Source organism: Lasioglossum baleicum, chromosome 7, assembly GCF_051020765.1.
Source record: "Lasioglossum baleicum chromosome 7, iyLasBale1, whole genome shotgun sequence".
NCBI classification, from domain to species: Eukaryota; Metazoa; Arthropoda; class Insecta; order Hymenoptera; family Halictidae; genus Lasioglossum; species Lasioglossum baleicum.
In genome coordinates this window covers 1,704,303-1,723,843 of record NC_134935.1, presented here as the reverse complement: position 1 = coordinate 1,723,843, position 19,541 = coordinate 1,704,303, and the positions used below count along the sequence as shown (strand labels likewise).

At 34.6% G+C, this 19,541-nt stretch overlaps 2 protein-coding genes and 1 long non-coding RNA gene across 3 annotated transcripts; 2 read left to right on the top strand and 1 right to left on the bottom strand.

Moving 5' to 3' along the window:
- The first annotated feature begins 1,838 nt into the window (after positions 1-1,838).
- Positions 1,839-3,317, top strand: Alg2 (alpha-1,3/1,6-mannosyltransferase Alg2). Its single transcript, XM_076427597.1, has 2 exons — positions 1,839-2,169; positions 2,337-3,317. The coding sequence occupies exons 1-2, from the start codon at positions 1,927-1,929 to the stop codon at positions 3,315-3,317; spliced, it is 1,224 nt and encodes a 407-aa protein (XP_076283712.1). The 5' UTR covers positions 1,839-1,926.
- A 503-nt stretch (positions 3,318-3,820) lies between these two features.
- Positions 3,821-5,671, bottom strand: Spf45 (splicing factor 45). The gene is made up of 4 exons (XM_076427598.1): positions 5,298-5,671; positions 4,708-5,019; positions 4,199-4,627; positions 3,821-4,108 (listed from the first exon to the last, which is right to left on the bottom strand). The coding sequence occupies exons 1-4, from the start codon at positions 5,412-5,414 to the stop codon at positions 3,821-3,823; spliced, it is 1,146 nt and encodes a 381-aa protein (XP_076283713.1). The 5' UTR covers positions 5,415-5,671.
- Positions 5,672-18,776: 13,105 nt separating this feature from the next.
- Positions 18,777-19,436, top strand: LOC143210534 (uncharacterized). Its single transcript, XR_013009272.1, has 2 exons — positions 18,777-19,137; positions 19,249-19,436. It is a non-coding gene; the product is annotated as an uncharacterized LOC143210534 (long non-coding RNA).
- The last annotated feature ends 105 nt before the right edge of the window (positions 19,437-19,541 follow it).

The following is a 19,541-nucleotide window of genomic DNA, read 5'->3' as shown; positions in this document are numbered from 1 at the left end:
ATCTGAAAAAATTCTATAAAATGCGTCTTAGGATCCAAAATATGTAACATTTTTTTTAGAGTTTTAGAACGTATTTGAGACCGGAAAATTGCGCTCGACTGTGCAACAGGCCTAACGGTTCTGGAGAACCGATTACACTGTCCAACACCAAAGTTTTCAATATACTGTTGGGTCCTTCTTATAGAGTTTTTTGCGCTGATTCCGAATCTGTCCTTAATTTTTCTCCTATACGCACAGTTTTTGAAAAACATGGCTTTGAAAAAAAACATATTTTTCAACTTTAAACAAATATTGTGGTTATTATAAAAGATATTGAATTGTTCTTTACAGCAAAAGATTCTGTAGACTTTCCCGAATACAGTGATATCCATATTAATACATTATGATTGTTTAAACATGTTTAAACAATGATTAAAGACGGAGAGACACTACTTTTGCACCAATTTTTGAGGATATTTTTCAATTTATCTCAAAAAATTAGGGTCCAGCGGAAAATCGAACTATACCACGCGATAGAGCAGACTTTTATCTTGAGAAACCACCCTTTCAAGTTTGTAACGTCGACGTTTTTTTCGAACCAGAAAACAAAATAACTAATATAGAATATTAGAATGTAATGGAGAAGCGTTTGAGCATCTTCTTCAATAAAGACATTTTTTGAAAATATCTCGAGATCTAATAATTTTTTGCCATGTGTACCCCAATCATTTTTTACGTAGAATGAACAGAAGAATCGATCTGTGTAAAAAACAATATGCATTTCTATATAAAGAAATGATGCAATTGTTAATTGCACATGCACTGCTGCATCCAAAAAAAGTTAAAGACCTACAGATGTAGTTTTCTTCGAACCATTTATCTTTCTCCTTTTGCATTTTTTTGTAAATGCAATAATAACCGAGTTATGACTTGTAACAATTGCGTGAATCACCCTGTATACTTAAAATTTAAAAAATACGTTTTATAGATTTGTGTCAGTTAAACATATTCTGAAAATTTCAGGGTAACCCTAAAGTTATTCTTCTAAATTTTCGTAGAAAAAATTGGTTTTCAATTTGGTTTAATTAATAATAACTGTGCCTAAAAATATGAAAAAAATTGGAGACAGTATTGATGACAGTAAGTATTTCATCATTAAATTAATTTCCAAGATGGTGGCTTTTAAACTTCGATATAAAATCTGTGTTTCTTCGAAATCTTCCGGCTTTTCTATTTTTTAAAACTAGAGTTTGCAACAAAGGCTCGGGAAAAATTAAAATACTTCTATGAATATAATTTATATTATTAGAGATTTGTATATTAGTTACATATTTGATATAAAACAATATAAACTGTATGTCCTAATCCTGGCCAATGATGATGTACGATCTGATCCAGTCTAAAGATGATGTAGGATCTGATCCAGGCTAAAGATGATGTAGGATCTGTTCTAGGCTAAAGATGATGTAGGATCTGATCCAGGCTAAAGATGATGTAGGATTTGATCCAGGCTAAAGATGATGTAGGATCTGTTCTAGGCTAAAGATGATGTAGGATCTTGTCCATGCTAAAGATGATGTAGGATCTTGTCCATGCTAAAGATGATGTAGGAGCTGATCCAGGCTAAGTACTAGACTAGGGGGCAGCACTATATGGGCACGGCCAAAACCCGGGCGTGAGCACTCTCATATACTCTCTGGCGGTATATATAGTATATACAATGCCTCTAATTAGAATAAAACGTAAGGAATTCAAAATCTAGTACTTTTTTTTCAAATCTAGTACCTTTTCTTGTATATTCTAGTACGAAATATTTTTTCTCGGTGGAGACCCTGCGCTGCAGTGAATCTCAGGTCAGGCCAGGTCAGGCAGGCCGACAGTATCACTGACACCTTGTGTTTATCGTTCTAAATGTTATGTATATTTATTGTTATTTAATTAATAGAAATGACACGAATTACATTCTTACATCCGGACCTTGGAATCGGAGGGGCTGAACGATTGGTAGTTGATGCTGCATTAGCTTTAAAAAAAAGGGGTTACGATGTTAATTTCGTGACAACTCATCACGATCCGGGGCACTGTTTCTCAGAGACTAAAGATGGAACAATTCCGGTTACAGTTGTGGGAAATTGGATACCCAGGCATATTTTGGGTAGATTCTTTGCACTTTTCGCTTACATTCGTATGGTAAGCTAATTTATTTTAATATATTAAAGATTATTATTTTGTCTTCGTTGTATTAAAGATGCAATTAGTGAGGAGACATAGAATTTTTGAAAATAATAACGTTTTACTTTTTTTTTTACATGCATTTTAATTTAATAAAGTAGCTATACTTTTGTACCTCTTTTCAGATATATGCAGCTATTTACATACTTTTCTGTGAACATCAACCAGAAATCGTATTCTGTGATTTAGTCTCTGCGTGCATTCCTATACTTCGTCTAAGAATTCCATATGTAATATACTATTGTCATTATCCAGATCAGTTACTTTCACAACCAGACGGCATTATTAAACAGTTATATCGTATACCGCTCAACTATTTGGAAGAAATCACAACAGGAATGGCACATAAAATATTTGTGAATAGTTTATACACGTGTAAAGTATTTAAGGATACTTTTAAAAGATTACAAGTTCAGCCTGAAATCTTATATCCTTCCATTAACACTGAATTTTTTGATAAAACTAGAATTTTGTCTTTGGAAAGAGTGTTAGATAAAAAATTACCACCGAACAGCATTATATTATTGTCGATTAACAGATATGAGCGTAAAAAGAATTTAGGAATAGCTATAGAAGCATTGGCAGAACTGAAAAAGTACTTATCTGATGAAGAATATAGAAAAGTATATTTGATTGTAGTTGGTGGATATGATAAAAGGGTCGAAGAAAATGTAGAATATTATTTAGAATTAATAGGTTTCGCCGATGAATTACATGTTAGCGATAAAGTGATATTCCTTCGTTCACCATCAGATAACGATAAAGTATCCATTCTAAATCATTGTACAATTTTAATATACACACCACCAAATGAACATTTTGGTATTGTTCCTCTTGAAGCAATGTATACAAATAAACCAGTGATTGCTCATAATTCTGGGGGTCCAAAAGAATCTATTGTCTCTGGAGTAACTGGATTTTTAGTTGATTTGTCTGGTGACGCGTTTGCATCAAAAATAGCTGATCTGATTAAAAATCCAAGCGACTTACAAAAATTTGGCAACGCGGGTAAGGATAGATTTATACGCATGTTTAGTTTCGCTGCATTCAGTGCTCAATTACACCAAGCACTTGAACATTTAATTGGCAATAAAAATGAGAAATGAAATTATAGCAACAACCTACTAAAATATATAAACTTTTATATATTTCAAATATTTTCATATTATATTTTGTATATTGAGCAAATGTATGGCGATTGTGAACAAGGTTTAGGAAAATTATATATAAATCCACACAATATAGACTGCGTGTAACTGTGACTTATCACATTTTTAACATTTAGAAATTATATGTTCCTTCACTTTTCTTCGTTCGTTTATTATTTATATTGAAGATAAAAATTATTTTATATATACTTATTCTTTATATTTATCATACGCATGATCTTTATAATCAATTGTATGATATATATATATATAAATATTTTATTTAATTTCAGATTAAGTATGCTTTTAATAAATATGTTGACCTTTGTGTAAGTTTAGTTTTCCATAAACATGACAATGAAATCATGATACGGTGTATAATTCATTATATAACAGTCGACATATTAATTTAGAACAATATTCTTGTTGCATTTAATTAAGTAATTTTGTTCAATAAGAAGTTAGTCCATTAGTTGTAAATTGTCAAGTTTTTCACTGGAATAAAAACCTGCTTTAACTTGTCTTCCACCGAAGAAACGTCCATTCAAATCAACGACAGCTTTGATAGCACTTTCTATCCTCTTAAATTCTACAAAGATCCTGACAGCTTCTTCCGGAGCAGCTTCTGTTACTTCATGAATAATAACACGAGCAACATCACCATATTTTGTGTTACATTCATCTTTAACTTCAGGTTCCAGATCCTCGTCCACTTCTCCAGGACCAACCATATTACGCAGCAAAACAACCTAATTCAGAATGATATACAGTTTCAAATAATCGTATTAAAAATAACGTCTGAAAGCATTCGTGATTACTTCAAGTATTTGGATATTCACCTTGCTCGGACATTTCATTATTTCTGTAATACTAGGCTCTTCGGAAGGCTGTAGCGAAGGAGTTTGTTGCGGCGGAGGTGGAGAAACAGCAAGGGGTGGTGGGGGAGGCATAAGTTGTTCTCTTTCTCCAACAATTCTTCCACCTCTTTTACTAGTTTTTTCTACTTGTAAGGCAACAGACATTCCTTGCTCCTTTTTACCAAGTCCTTGACCTTCCTTGAAACCATATTTGGCCATTATTTTTGCTGCTACAGATGATGTTGCGTATCCTATATTAGTTGCTTGTCTTGGCGCTGGAGGTGGCAGATCAGAAGGCTCTTGCAAGGACGGCGGCGGTGCTATTGCTGCTCCACCTGCGATACCTCTAGATGTTGGAGTTCTTTCTTCGTCTCTCTCGGGAGGGATCATTGTATTGTTGCCAGAAGTAGTCTATAAAAACATTATACTTATATTACTTCCTACAAACAAAATAATATTCTGATATTTTTCTTTATGAATAACATCATTACCTGGGTATCTTCGAAACGTGAACTATCACGTCTTCTCTTACGCATTTCAGTTTCTTGATCGTGTTCTCTATCACGTAAATCTCTTAATTCTTTAACAACTTTATCGTATTCATTAGGCCACATAGGGTCGTATTCGTTTATTACATTCCAATCGAATTCACCACCAATTCCAATACTGCTAACGCTACTGGAAGAAAGTGGATTGCTGTGTGACCCATCGTCGTCTCTATCTGTATTTCGATTTGATTTTGATTTCAAGTCTATTACAGGTGCTAATACTGCTGTAGCTTTCCTATATTGTTCACGTTTTGGCTATATACACAATGTCTGATCAGTTTCAAGTTTTATTATCATTTAGGTTTGATATTAGTAGACTGCGGATTTTATGCATTTATGAAAGCAATGGGTACGTACAATTTAAACCAGTGGACATATTAAAAAGATCTAAGGACATTGGTGTATCGGTTCCAGCTTAACGTGATAATTAGAAGAAGAAACATATTTTTATTTGGCTCCTGTGCTTTGCAATCGATGGACACTTTTTAGTTTGCCTAAAGACCCGCAGTCTAGTTATTATAGTAGAAATTTACCTGTGTAGTAGCAGCCTTTTTTAATTGCAATTGAGACTGTAATAACTTAATGCTAGATGACCACCCAGCCACCTTTTCAGACGTTCGATGTTTATCAAAATCATCGTACAGCGACATGTCAAATTGTTATATGCCACGTTTAGATTAAAACATTAAATACATTTGATCTTCAGCAAAAATGTATCACAATGTAACAACTTGTAGTATATTCATTGACTTCTGATTACAATTAAAGGAATGGTCACTTAATTTTATTTATAACAACAACAAAATTTCTTAATTTTGATTTCTGCCAATATTTTAAAAGTAGTTTTTACTTCTTCTTATTGACAGTTCAAATAATTGGAGTACAGGTTAATACCTGCTTACAGCGCCAATGCAATTACAAACAGTGATGCCAGAAATGCGCAACATTTCACGCGCATGCGCGACAAACAGTGACGTATCTATGCAGATCACTGTTATTATCATAGACATATAGAGATAGACTACGCCGTCTTATGGGCGAGTTGAAGCCCACAATGGCGGCGCGCGGTACAAAGAGTGAGAGAGAGAGCATTAGCCGGGGTCCATAGCGCTCTCTTTCTATATGATGTGTCGACACATCAATTAGAAAAAGAGCGCTATGGACCCCGGCCTTAGACCATATATACTTATAGACACGGCATAGGTATAGTATGTGTATAGGAAAGCCGAGAGTTGAGCGTCCGAAAGATCGTGGTAGCCCGTGACGTCACAAGATAAGTCTTAAGATAATTTCAAAATGGCTGATACGGCAGACCGACGCTAACCGACGCCGACGCTACCCATTACACGACTGACCGCCATAACCTGAGCAAGTTGGAGCAAGTTCTTTTACTCTGAGTGAATTTTGTAGCAATTCAAAATGGGGATAATGTGTTGTATTAAAAATTGCAGTGAAAAATTCAGTTCTGGTACCAACGTATCATTTCATAAGTAAGTATTCTATTACTGTTAATTTTTGATATTATGTAGCTATAAATACAATATCGCATAACCTATAACTGGTAAAATGAATATTTGATGTTTATTATATACAAGAGTTTCTTCGTAATAGTTGTCAAATAATTAATGGTTATTTATTGTCCCTTGCTTTACATTAATTACAGATTTCCTAAAAATCCAGATTTCAGAAATCAATGGATTCAACGAACAAATGCAAAATTTTCTGCATGTGCACGAGTCTGTTCAAAACATTTTAGTGATGACTGTTATACTCAATCTCCCTGGAGTTTGCAGCGGGTATTAAAACGTGATGCTCTACCAAATATCGTTGAACTAAATTCTGAGCAAAATGCCTCTAGCATTGTACCTGAAAATATGGAACCAGGGACGTCCTCAGCGATAACAACAAGCAAGCGGAAAGCATATGTTGGAGATTTTAATGATTCGGACATAGAAGATGATAAGGAGAACTATGTAGCCGTTGTTAATGCAACAATTGCGAAAAAAAATAGAACGATAGACACATTACTCCGAAAAACTAGAAAGCTCGAGGAAAAAGTTAAAGACTTGCAGACATTGGTGGATGATCTACGAAATAAAAACATGATTGCAGAAGATACCTCTATACTACTTTCGGTAAACTTCAACAACTTAAACCTAAAATATTTTATTACTTAATTGCTTTGCTTTGCTTTGCTTTTGGGTAGTGTTTGGAAGTGTGGCATGCGAGCGTTTCTTCTTCTATTGTACCCAACTCTATGTTTTATTTCCTGTTCTGCTTCTTCGCTTTAGGAAAGTTTACCTGCATACACTAAAACACTATTTAAAGAGTTGTTGGAGCCACATCATACTGTATATCCTGCTACTCTAAAAACTTTTGCACTGACATTGAATTATTATTCTCCTAAAGCCTACAATTACGTCAGGCAAACATTTCAAAATATGTTACCCCATCCAAGAACTTTGCAGAGGTGGTACTCTTCAGTGGAATGCAAACCTGGCTTTAGCCAAGAATCCATGAACACGTCAAAAATGAAGGTTTCTGAGTGTGCTGCTAAAGGTAAAGCATGTGTTTGTGCTTTAATGCTTGATGAAATGGCAATCCATAAAAAGATTGAGTGGGATGGTGAAAAGTTTATTGGGTGAGTTTTAAGAATGTATTTCAAGTCTATGTACTTTTGCACACTACAAAGTCGTAATAATGATTTGTTGTCAATGAGTTTTCCAATAATACATACAGGAATTATACATTGCAGGTATGTGGACATCGGCATGGATGAGCAAAGTGATACACCAGCAGAGGCTAAGGAAGCACTCGTATTTTTAGTAAATTGCGTCAACGATAGATGGAAAATGCCGGTAGGCTACTTTTTAATCGATGGCATGTCAGGTAATCAAAAGAGCAATTTAGTACAAATATGTCTGCAATTGCTCCATGAATGTGGAGTTACCATATGCAGCGTATCTTTTGATGGCACTGCAGCCAATTTAGCTATGGCAATGTGTCTTGGAACACAACTTTCTTCAACTTGTTTGAAACCAAGCTTTCCGCATCCGGTAACACGAGAAGACGTTCAGCTGTTTCTGGACCCACCTCACATGCTGAAGCTAATCAGAAATACTTTGGGGAATCACAAAATTTTTTACGATGAGAACGATAACCCAATTAAGTGGGAACATTTGGTTAATTTAGTCAATCTTCAAGAAGAAGAAGGTTTGCACCTTGCAACAAAACTAACGCGACGTCACATCAATTGGCATGACGAAAAAATGAAAGTAAGACTAGCGGCGCAAACATTTTCTCTGAGTGTGGCAAAAGCGCTACAGTATCTGAGGGAGACCAAATATAAACAAAAGTTTACAGATACGGAACCGACAGAGCGATTCATCATTTTTATGAATGATGCTTTTGATATTTTGAATAGTAGAAATGTATTAGCTAAAGGTTTCAAAGCTGGTATACAGCAGTATAATAAAGCTTCTATTTTTAAAAGAATCGACGAAGTGATCAAATATATCACTTCGTTAACATATGGACCGAACAGAATTCCATTGCACTTGAGTCGAAATAAAACTGGTTTTGTTGGATTTATAACCAGTTTACGATCTCTCGTGCAAATATTCAATCGATATGTAGATAATGAAGCAAACATGAAATTGCAATATGTATTAGCATATAAGCTTTCTCAAGATCATCTTGAAGTATTTTTCAGTGCTATAAGAAGTATGGGAGGATATAATAATAATCCTACCTCAAAACTTTTCCAAGCAGCATACAAAAAATTGCTAATTCATACTGGGGTCACTGGCTCCTTACAAGCTAATTGTATCGAGCAAATACCAATAATTATTTTAGCTACAAGTGGTTAAAAAAAAAATAGAATAAAAACAATCGATAGTCTTCTAAAAGAAGCTCCGGAAAATGATGAATCGCTCGAAGGAATCCGTAACGAACATAATTATTTTATAACTTCATTGGTTGAGTCAAACAGTTTATCCGACTACGTAAACGACGTAGTAGAATATATAGCTGGTTTTGTCATTAGGAGTTTAAAGAACAATCTTGAATGCGAGGTGTGCTTGCGAGCAGTACAGAATGATAAATCAACGTGCAATTTTATAAATTTAAAAAATTATAGCAGCCATAGGCAGGCATTAACTGTGCCGTCAAATGACGTGATACATATTTGCAGATTGCTGAGGCGGAAATACGCCTCATGGAGAAAACAGACCGCTTACAAGAAAAAAATCTCATGCCAAAATTAATTGCAAAAATTTTAAGCAACGTTCGCACTACAGTATTTCATAATTATACGGAACACATGTTCGACACAAGCATGCAAACTAATCACATTGTACTATTAATTAAAATGATAGCATTTAAATACTGCAATTTAAGATTGCACCATATTGGAAAATGTATAGTACCAAATAGAACAAAAATCCGCAGTAGATTAACAAAAACAATACTATTTTGTAATCAATAAGTGTGTATAATTTTTATGTAACGTTCATTCAAAATAAAAATTGTCTACATCGACTGCAAGAAATAGAAACTAAATTGAATGTTATTTCTTCCCTTAATGATTGTAATAGAGCAGAAATCATATATTGACATTTTCAATTTTTAAAATTTTTCAACAATTTTGAATTTCATCTACACAATTTTTTTATAAATGCACAAAGATCCGCAGTCTAATAATAACTAATCACAAGCGAGGTAAATGTAAATTATGTAAAAATAGCAGTACTACCTTAAAATGTAAGTGTGATCGATTTATATGTAAAAAACATTCTGTAACCTGCATAATATGCGAAAGTTGTTAATCTTCAGAATCAAATATCGATTCCTAAAATAGTTAATATATAATACTATTATTAATTCATACTTCATTGTAATGCCTTAATAAAACATATAGAATAAACATTTGTATCTCAAATATACTTTATATAATGATTATTTCATGATAAAATGCCAAATTCTTTGAAATTATCCTGTCCATTCTTTCCGGGTATAACCCCCTCACCCTCATAAACCAAGGTGGTAGGCGCTGTCGATGAGCATAGCTTGTACATCTTTCGAAACTGTGACGTCACGAGCTACCATCATCTGAATGATCTTCCGGCAGTCAAAAGTATCTGCACCGTGTCTATAAGCAGAGAGTATATGAGAGTGCTCACGCCCGGGTTTTGGCCGTGCCCATATAGTGCTGCCCCCTACTCTAGTACTTAGCCTGGATCAGCTCCTACATCATCTTTAGCATGGACAAGATCCTACATCATCTTTAGCATGGACAAGATCCTACATCATCTTTAGCATGGACAAGATCCTACATCATCTTTAGCATGGACAAGATCCTACATCATCTTTAGCATGGACAAGATCCTACATCATCTTTAGCCTGGATCAGATCCTACATCATCTTTAGCCTAGAACAGATCCTACATCATCTTTAGCCTGGATCAGATCCTACATCATCTTTAGACTGGATCAGATCGTACATCATCATTGGCCAGGATTAGGACATACAGTTTATATTGTTTTATATCAAATATGTAACTAATATACAAATCTCTAATAATATAAATTATATTCATAGAAGTATTTTAATTTTTCCCGAGCCTTTGTTGCAAACTCTAGTTTTAAAAAATAGAAAAGCCGGAAGATTTCGAAGAAACACAGATTTTATATCGATGTTTAAAAGCCACCATCTTGGAAATTAATTTAATGATGAAATACTTACTGTCATCAATATTGTCTCCAATTTTTTTCATATTTTTAGTGCACAGTTATTATTAATTAAACCAAATTGAAAACCAATTCTTTCTACGAAAATTTAGAAGAATAACTTTAGGGTTACCCTGAAATTTTCAGAATATGTATAATTGACACAAATCTATAAAACGTATTTTTTAAATTTTAATTATACAGGGTGATTCACGCAATTGTTACAAGTCATAACTCCGTTATTATTGCATTTACAAAATAATGCCAAAGGAGAAAGATAAATGGTTCGAAGAGAACTACATCTGTAGGTCTTTAAATATTTTTAGATGCAGCAGTGCATGTGCAATTAACAATTGCATCATTTCTTTAAATAGAAATGCATATTGTTTTTTACACAGATCGATTCTTCTGTTCATTCTACGTAAAAAATGATTAGGGTACACATGGCAAAAAATTATTAAATCTCGAGATATTTTCAAAAAATGTCTTTATTGAAGAAGATGCTCAAACGCTTCTCCATTACATTCTAAACATTTCTTATAACGTATTTTTATTGTTTGCATAACTGCGTTTAAATTATCTGCAGTTATTGCTGCACATTCCACTATGATTCTTTCTCTCAGATTCTCTACAGAATCTATGGGGTTTGAATAAATTCTATCTTTCAAATAACCCCACAGAAAAAGTCAAGGGGACTTAAATCAGGTGCACGGGCTGGCCAACGTATTGATGTATAAACGCAGTTATGCAAACAATAAAAAAACGTTATAAGAAATGTTTAGAATGTAATGGAGAAGCGTTTGAGCATCTTCTTCAATAAAGACATTTTTTGAAAATATCTCGAGATCTAATAATTTTTTGCCGTGTGTACCCTAATCATTTTTTACGTAGAATGAACAGAAGAATCGATCTGTGTAAAAAACAATATGCATTTCTATTTAAAGAAATGATGCAATTGTTAATTGCACATGCACTGCTGCATCTAAAAAAAATCGAAAGGCCTACAGATGTAGTTCTCTTCGAACCATTTATCTTTTTCCTTTGGCATTTTTTTGTAAATGCAATAATAATGGAGTTATGACTTGTAACAATTGCGTGAATCACCCTGTAGATAGACCCACATTAAAAAGTTGTAAAACGCAACTTTTAGTATTTTTTCTACAATTCTGATCAATTGCAATTTTTTAAAAAACTTCTTTTCACATCCTGCAGTAAACTAATTGCTCTAGTTTCCAAAAAAGTTCAAATCGTATAGTATATTAAAATAGTGGTAAATCTACGCTACAGACAGGGATTGGAACGGTTATGAAAATAACTGTTTAAACTGTTATTTTTCGGTTCTGATTGAAATAGTTATTAAGAACCGAAATGATGTTATGTTATAACACTTATAACTGTTACGAGAATATCGGTACTGGCTGGCAGTTCTGGCTTATATCGGTTACGGTTACGATTTTGGAGAACCGATATTATGTATTTCGGTTCAGGATTTCGGTTCCGGATTTCGGTTCTCTGTCATTCTGTATTCTATATTGTGTTCGACCTAATATTTATTATTTAAACAATTTATAAATAAATAAATATTTATAATTTGTTTCTATATTTATTGTTTGAAATACCATTTCAATAATTTAAAACAATTGTTTAAATAAATAAATTTTTATAATTTGTTTCTATAGTAATTATTTGAATTGTTATTTCAATAATAATTTATTGTTAAAATAATTGTTTAAATAAATAAATTTTTATAATTTGTTTCTATATTAATTATTTGAATTGTTATTTCTCAATAATAATTTATTGTTAAAATAATTTAAATAAATAAATTTTTATAATTTGTTTCCATATTCATTATTTGAATTGTTATTTCAATAATTTATTGTTAAAATAAATAGATTTTTATAATCTATACAAATTTGTTATTTGTTTTTATTTATTTAAACAATTATTTTCACAATAAATTATTAGAATAATATAATTCACAAATAGAAAAATATATAAATTTATTTATTTAAACCAGTGAGATGAGCAACCCCCGCGGACTGCAGTGGGCCAAAAGTGAAAACATAAGAATACGCGCGGGCCGCAACCGGCAACGGACGCAATTGTTGAAAGTAACAATTGAAAATCGACGACGAAGGCCGCCTCGCCGCGCCACTGGTGGCTCATGTCGGGCGAAGTTATTTTGTTTTCTGGTTCGAAAAAAACGTCGACGTTACAAACTTGAAAGGTTGGTTTCTCAAGATAAAAGTCTGCTCTATCGCGTGGTATAGTTCAATTTTCCGCTGGACCCTAATTTTTTGAGATAAATTGAAAAATATCCTCAAAAATTGGTGCAAAAGTAGTGTCTCTTCGTCTTCAATCATTGTTTAAACATGTTTAAACAATCATAATGTATTAATATTGGATATCACTGTATTCGGGAAAGTCTACAGAATCTTTTGCTGTAAAGAACAATTCAATATCTTTTATAATAACCACAATATTTGTTTAAAGTTGAAAAATATGTTCTTTTTTCAAAGCCATGTTTTTCAAAAACTGTGCGTATAGGAGAAAAATTAAGGACAGATTCGGAATCAGCGCAAAAAACTCTATAAGAAGGACCCAACAGTATATTGAAAACAAATTTGGTGTTGGACAGTGTAATCGGTTCTCCAGAACCGTTAGGCCTGTTGCACAGTCGAGCGCAATTTTCCGGTCTCAAATACGTTCTAAAATTCTAAAAAAAATGTTACATATTTTGGATCCTAAGACGCATTTTATAGAATTTTTTCAGATTTTTTGGTTGCAAACTGTGGTCGTAAATAATGAAAAACCCCCCAAAAATCGGAAAAATATAGATTTCTAGAAAATATGAAAACATGCTTTTTACTGTTTGGTTCCTCGATAAAGTACTACAGCAGGCAGTGTCGTCAATTTTTTTCAGATTTTTTTATTGTGGGACATCATTGTAAAAATTTTTTCGACGTTTCTGCTGTGAGGAGGAAAGTTATACTTATTGATTTTACCGCGGGTGTATATTAAGTAATTTTTAACGTTATTACATGTTATTATACATTACAAAACGCAATTGTTTGACCTAAGAAATGCGATTTAATAGAAAGAAGAATTGTGTTCTGTGCGCGATATATGTACATACTGTGACTCGCAAAAATTTTCGGACGCTCTAAAAATGATAACTTTTTTAATATTATACTATACGATTTGAACTTTTTGGGAAGCTAGAACAATTAGTTTAGTACAGGATGTGAAAATAATTTTTTCAAAAATAGTAACTGATCGGAATTGTAGAAAAAATGAGAGACACTTGGGGAAACTAAAACACCTGGCAGAAGACTGTGAAGGGGTAGAAAGAATTAACATAGGTATAGAAAAGATAGTACAGGAGAAAAGAGTGGGAGAAATTGTAGAATGGGTTAGGAGTATAGAGAAAAAAAGGAAAGAATTAATCACAAGGGATAATCAAGAGAGAGGCAGGATTAGCGGGGAGACATTGGGATAGATCACATAGACAATAAGGTATTTGATGTGGCATGGGATATGGATGGATGGGTGGAGGAACGGATGAATGGATAAATAGAGGGATGAATGGCTTCGAGAATTATAATCCATGTCCAATTTCTGGGCCACGAGGCTGAAATAAATAAATAAATACGTATTTACTTACTTACAAAAAATTGCATTTTACAACATCTTTATATGGGCCGACATTGAAAATTTAATAAATACGTTTTGTAAATCTGTGTCAATTAAACATATTCTGAAAATTTCGTCAAAATCGGTCGACGTTGCAATGAGCTACAAACGTTTTAATATAAAATAATAATTCTTAAAAAATATTCTGTTATTTTACACCGATATACCCGACCCGACCCGTATCATGTTACAATGTTTCACTCCACTCCACGGCGACCGAAACCCTCGAGCTTCACTTCCCTTTTCTCCGTTCGTCATCATAGAATAGTGTTTCCTGAAAATTGAATGTCTCTAGCCAGACTCGAGTTTTCGACATTTATAGCAAGCTTGCTATAATCGTATCTTATTTGTCAAAATTTAGTTTTCCATTTAAAATATTTTGTTGTTAAAACTCATCAATAGTTTGAAATAGTACTTGAACAATATTAAAAATGATACTGAAATATTGGAATATTACAATTTGGAATGAAGGGTCTAGCCGGACGAGGTAGTCCTCCGAATTATTTAAACAGCCGTTGCGCCATTCAATTTTCGGTCAATTTTTCCCATTTACTTGCATTAATTTAATCATATAATTGCATTTAATTGAAATTGATAATTGAGATTTTTTCCCGATTTTTTGGTTCAAAATGTTAATTACACAAACTGAAAAACACGCAAAAATTCGACAAATGCAGATTTATTTGAGAAACTGAAAAGTAGCATTGATCATATTTTTAGACTAGCAACATACCAGAACTTTTTTTACGGCAGCGCGTAAACGACAAAGAGGGACTTTTCAATGACTCCAAGAAAAATGATAAACTTAATGACTCCGAGAAAAATAAAGAACTTAATGACGCTGAGGAAAATGAAAAATTTAATAACTCCAAGAAAAATGGAAAACTTAATGACTTTGAAAAAAATAAAGAACTTACTGACTCTGAGGAAAATGAAAAATTTAATAATATCCCAGTTAACAAGCAGTCTTCAATGCCTCTTAAAAATGCAATTAATCATGTAGGGATTGATCAGGTGTTTCTCGCTATATTAAAAAATATTTACAAATCCTTTGACAAATTCTGCTTTGTGGCGTCAGGATACTGCTTTCGACATACCATCACAGTTTGTATAGTATACATATATTATTTCTCCTCTTTGTTTCTAGATAAAATTTTATTATGATCCTCCATTAGTTTAACGCCCCGTTCAGCGGTATCATTGACCACCTTCAGTCCATGTTTCAGTCAGACTACTTATTACTCATAACAACTTCTTTTTCCGATATTAGAACTATTTTTACCACGTTTTTATTAGCTCGCTTTCTTGTTCTTCTGTAGATTGGAGCGTATTAATGAATTTATTTATATATAATATCTCTGTCAGTTATGTATACATATATGAAAAAACTCTTCAAACAAAAGTTGTAGTATATAAGGAGGTGGATATAGTATCAAAGAAAAAAAATTTTTTCAAAGTCATTATTTAAAGTTTTCAAGGTCACGGATGTTTTTTCTATCAACAACTGTTTATGCTATATATGGATTCTTAAAGAGAAAAAAGACAAATTCAACGATATATCATAACGTCTATTTATGTCATGATTTAAAAAATTCTCATTTTCCATTAAAAACTCATTTTCCCATGATCCAAACGGCCCCAAAATTTTTCCAGACCATTTTCTCAACATTTGTCACAATTCTGGTTTACGGGACCAAAAAAATTTCATGGTCGAAAAATAAGGTCCACCTTAATGTTGCATATACGTAAATTACGAGAAGCAGTAAAGAGTGCTTAACGTCGAAGAAGAAAATCCGGGTAACTAAAACTTAATATGTACTACATTCCACGTTATTAGAATAATTGTAGTTTAATTATGATATATTTTAAAATTGATATAATTATATCAACATTTTTTATTTACACCTAAAAACGCCACTGTCTCGGAAGGAAATGGACATTCGAGAGAAGCAATGAAATTAGAGCATCATTGCGAAAAAAGATGAGTTTGCAATAACCTCAATATACATTTTATGAAATTCTATTATAATTATAGTTATGATTGTATTTTTTAATAAATAAACTTGTGTATGCTAGTATAAAATCAATTTATATATATTATACAATTTATTTTATTATTTGTTTGACAACTAATAAATCTACAAATTGATTCATAAACTAAAAAATACTTCCTGCATTTTCGTATTCTCCAATCAGTCCAAATAAATACCATCAACCTGTTCGCGATCATATACCAATTTTTATTAATGCAATTATGACAGTAACAAAACGTTTCTATTTAAAATGAATACATATTTTGAACATAGTTTTTACATTTTTAATTTTTTGGAAGGTTAAAAAATGTAATTAAAAAAGTAATGAAAAATAAAAATTAAAAAAAAATCCCCGCTGCACGGGGACTCGAATGCTAGCTCCAGATTGCGATTCATACGCTCGACGGCTCGACAGCCGAATTTCAGTTTCGCTTCCGCCGTAAAGCAATAGAACATGGCAACATGGCAAGTGCTAAAAATAGATTGTGGCTGGCATAAGCGCACAAGCAGCGCACACGGATATAGTAAAGGTACGTTGGGGAGTGTAGCGCGCGGGCGCGTTGCTAACACGATACAGTGTCTTCTGTGGTGGCCTCTGGTGGCCTCCTGTTCCTCACTCCAGTCAGAATATATCCTAGAGGGCGTAAGAGAAATATTCGAGCGACACAGATGTCGTCAGATGTGCTAACAGTAAAGTGGGTTCTGTTTCTTGCTAAAGATGATGTAGGTTCTGTTCCATGCTAAAGATGATGTAGGAGCTGTTCCAGGCTAAACATGATGTGGAGACAAAAGCGGCACGGCCAAAACCCGGGCGTGAGCACTCTCATATACTCTCTGCTATAAGTACCCAGCTAACCAGGCGTGCCTTGGGCAAGCCGTGCCTAGGGCACAGATCGGCAAATCATTGTCCAATCTACGCTCGGAGGTGCTCAAGTCCCGATTGGCTTAATTTTGGACGACCGTAGGACCAGGGTTTGGACATGGGCATGAGGTCGGCATCAGGTCGGCACGAATCGACCGAATGTGCCTTTGTGGCAGCACTGTCGCACTGATGTACCGCATGCCGAATATCGTTTTACAGGTGAAACAAACAATTCCAATGCCGCTTTTGCAAAATTCACATGTTTTTCTATAAGCGAGGGTGAAACTAATATCCTAATCGCGATATGGAGCAACAAAAAATGAGTATACACATTCGGAGCTAATATCCCGTACATTACTACCGGGCCGGTATATAAGAGAAATTGGCGAAAAAAAAAATACAAATTTTATTTATTTCTCACATTTGTTATTTTTCCTAGACTGCGGATCTTTATGCGAAATAAAAATTGTCTGCATCGATTGCAAGAGACATAATCTAAAATTTGCATTGCCGTACAATTTTCTTTACAGTTCAATTTCAACTAATTGAATACACTTATATTTTAAAGATGATAAATAAAAATGATTTTATCATCTCCGCGCGAATGGCAGTACTCGATAAGTACTGTCCATCTGATTTTTCTAGACGCCCGAGGCCAATAGAAGAATATTCAACTTTTAAAGCGACCGAGTTTCGCCAATTTCTCTTATATACCGGCCCGGTAGTAATGTACGGGATATTAGCTCCGAATGTGTATACTCATTTTTTGTTGCTCCATATCGCGATTAGGATATTAGTTTCACCCTCGCTTATAGAAAAACATGTGAATTTTGCAAAAGCGGCATTGGAATTGTTTGTTTCACCTGTAAAACGATATTCGGCATGCGGTACATCAGTGCGACAGTGCTGCCACAAAGGCACATTCGGCCGATTCGTGCCGACCTGATGCCGACCTCATGCCCATGTCCAAACTCTGGTCCTACGGTCGACACTAGCTCGGCATATGCGCGCACAGGAGGTCGACCAAATTTAGATTTTTGGTTGGCTGGGTATATATGGTCTAAGCATAGACATATAGAGATAGACTGCGTGGCCTGAACGAAGCGCTGAAGCCCACAATGGCGGCGTGCGAGAGAGAGAGAGCATTAGCCGGGGTCCATAGCGCTCTCTTTCTAATTGATGTGTCGACACATCATATAGAAAGAGAGCGCTATGGACCCCGGCTAATGCTCTCTCTCTCACTCTTTGTACCGCGCGCCGCCATTGTGGGCTTCAACTCGCCCATAAGACGGCGCAGTCTATCTCTATATGTCTATGTCATATAGAAAGAGAGCGCTATGGACCCCGGCTAATGCTCTCTCTCTCACTCTTTGTACCGCGCGCCGCCATTGTGGGCTTCAACTCGCCCATAAGACGGCGCAGTCTATCTCTATATGTCTATGGGTCTAAGACCCCGGCTAATGCTCTCTCTCTCTCTCGCACGCCGCCATTGTGGGCTTCAGCGCTTCGTTCAGGCCGCGCAGTCTATCTCTATATGTCTATGGTTATTATATACTTATACCACCGACCGGACCCTACACGGTCAATCGGAATGACAGTCTACCCTGATAACCAGGCCTGCCGAGGGTAGATCCTACCTAGAGCTAAGAATTGGCCCGTTCCGAGCTGCGTTATTGTTCGAGTTGCTCTGCCTGGGATTCTCCGCGCGTATTAGTAGCTATTTTTGCCGTCTAATAGCGGAGGGCAATAGCCGAAGGCAAATTGAAGGCAGCCGGCCGGCCGAAGCTGAATTTGTTTAAGAGGGCAGTACCGTCGAGTCGTACTGATGTGATGATGTGATTGGCGAATATAATAACAGATCTGGGCGACGCTGGCTCGAAAAACACATGTTGCTGCAAGTTGCAGCCTGTTGCAGCCTGCAACTCCTTTGTTGGAGTGGATGACGTGGGGACTGGAACTGTCTTACTGACAATGAGTGTAATTGAGTGTTACTGAGCAAGAGAAGGTGAGAAGCAAACAGGATTAGTCAGGATTAGTCCTCTTCAGTCCTCTTTGGTGAGAAGCAGCAACAGCAACATGTATTTTTCGAGCCAGCGTCGCCCAGGTCTGTGCAGGTCTATACATATAATAAGACAATCCTCTTTTCAACCATTTTCAACCAAGAAGAAATGCGGTGAGAGCAGCACTGTACTCGAGCGATTCACGGGAGGAGTTACGAAGAAAAGCTGATCTTCCAGAACCTGTTTATCAGATTTGTCCTGCAAATCATCTTCTGTGTTCGCGCAAGTCAAGGTTTGTAAAAATTTGACTAATAGTTGACTAATAAAGAAAAATAATCAAACTAAATGAAAAAATATAATATTTATTATTTCCTACTTCATTCATTTATTATCCCTTCTGATATTGAGTAGTCTGAATTTAAAATTATTAAATATTAAACATTAAAATAAGTGTATAGT

Excerpts from the sequence above, each read along its gene's own strand:
- Alg2 (XM_076427597.1), top strand. The coding sequence starts at position 1,927 with ATGACACGAATTACATTCTTACATCCGGACCTTGGAATCGGAGGGGCT. Across the intron at positions 2,170-2,336 it reads TTTTCGCTTACATTCGTATG|ATATATGCAGCTATTTACAT; the intron begins GTAAGCTAATTT and ends ACCTCTTTTCAG.
- Spf45 (XM_076427598.1), bottom strand. The coding sequence starts at position 5,414 with ATGTCGCTGTACGATGATTTTGATAAACATCGAACGTCTGAAAAGGTG. Across the intron at positions 4,628-4,707 it reads CACGTTTCGAAGATACCCAG|ACTACTTCTGGCAACAATAC; the intron begins GTAATGATGTTA and ends ATGTTTTTATAG. Across the intron at positions 4,109-4,198 it reads TAATGAAATGTCCGAGCAAG|GTTGTTTTGCTGCGTAATAT; the intron begins GTGAATATCCAA and ends ATTCTGAATTAG.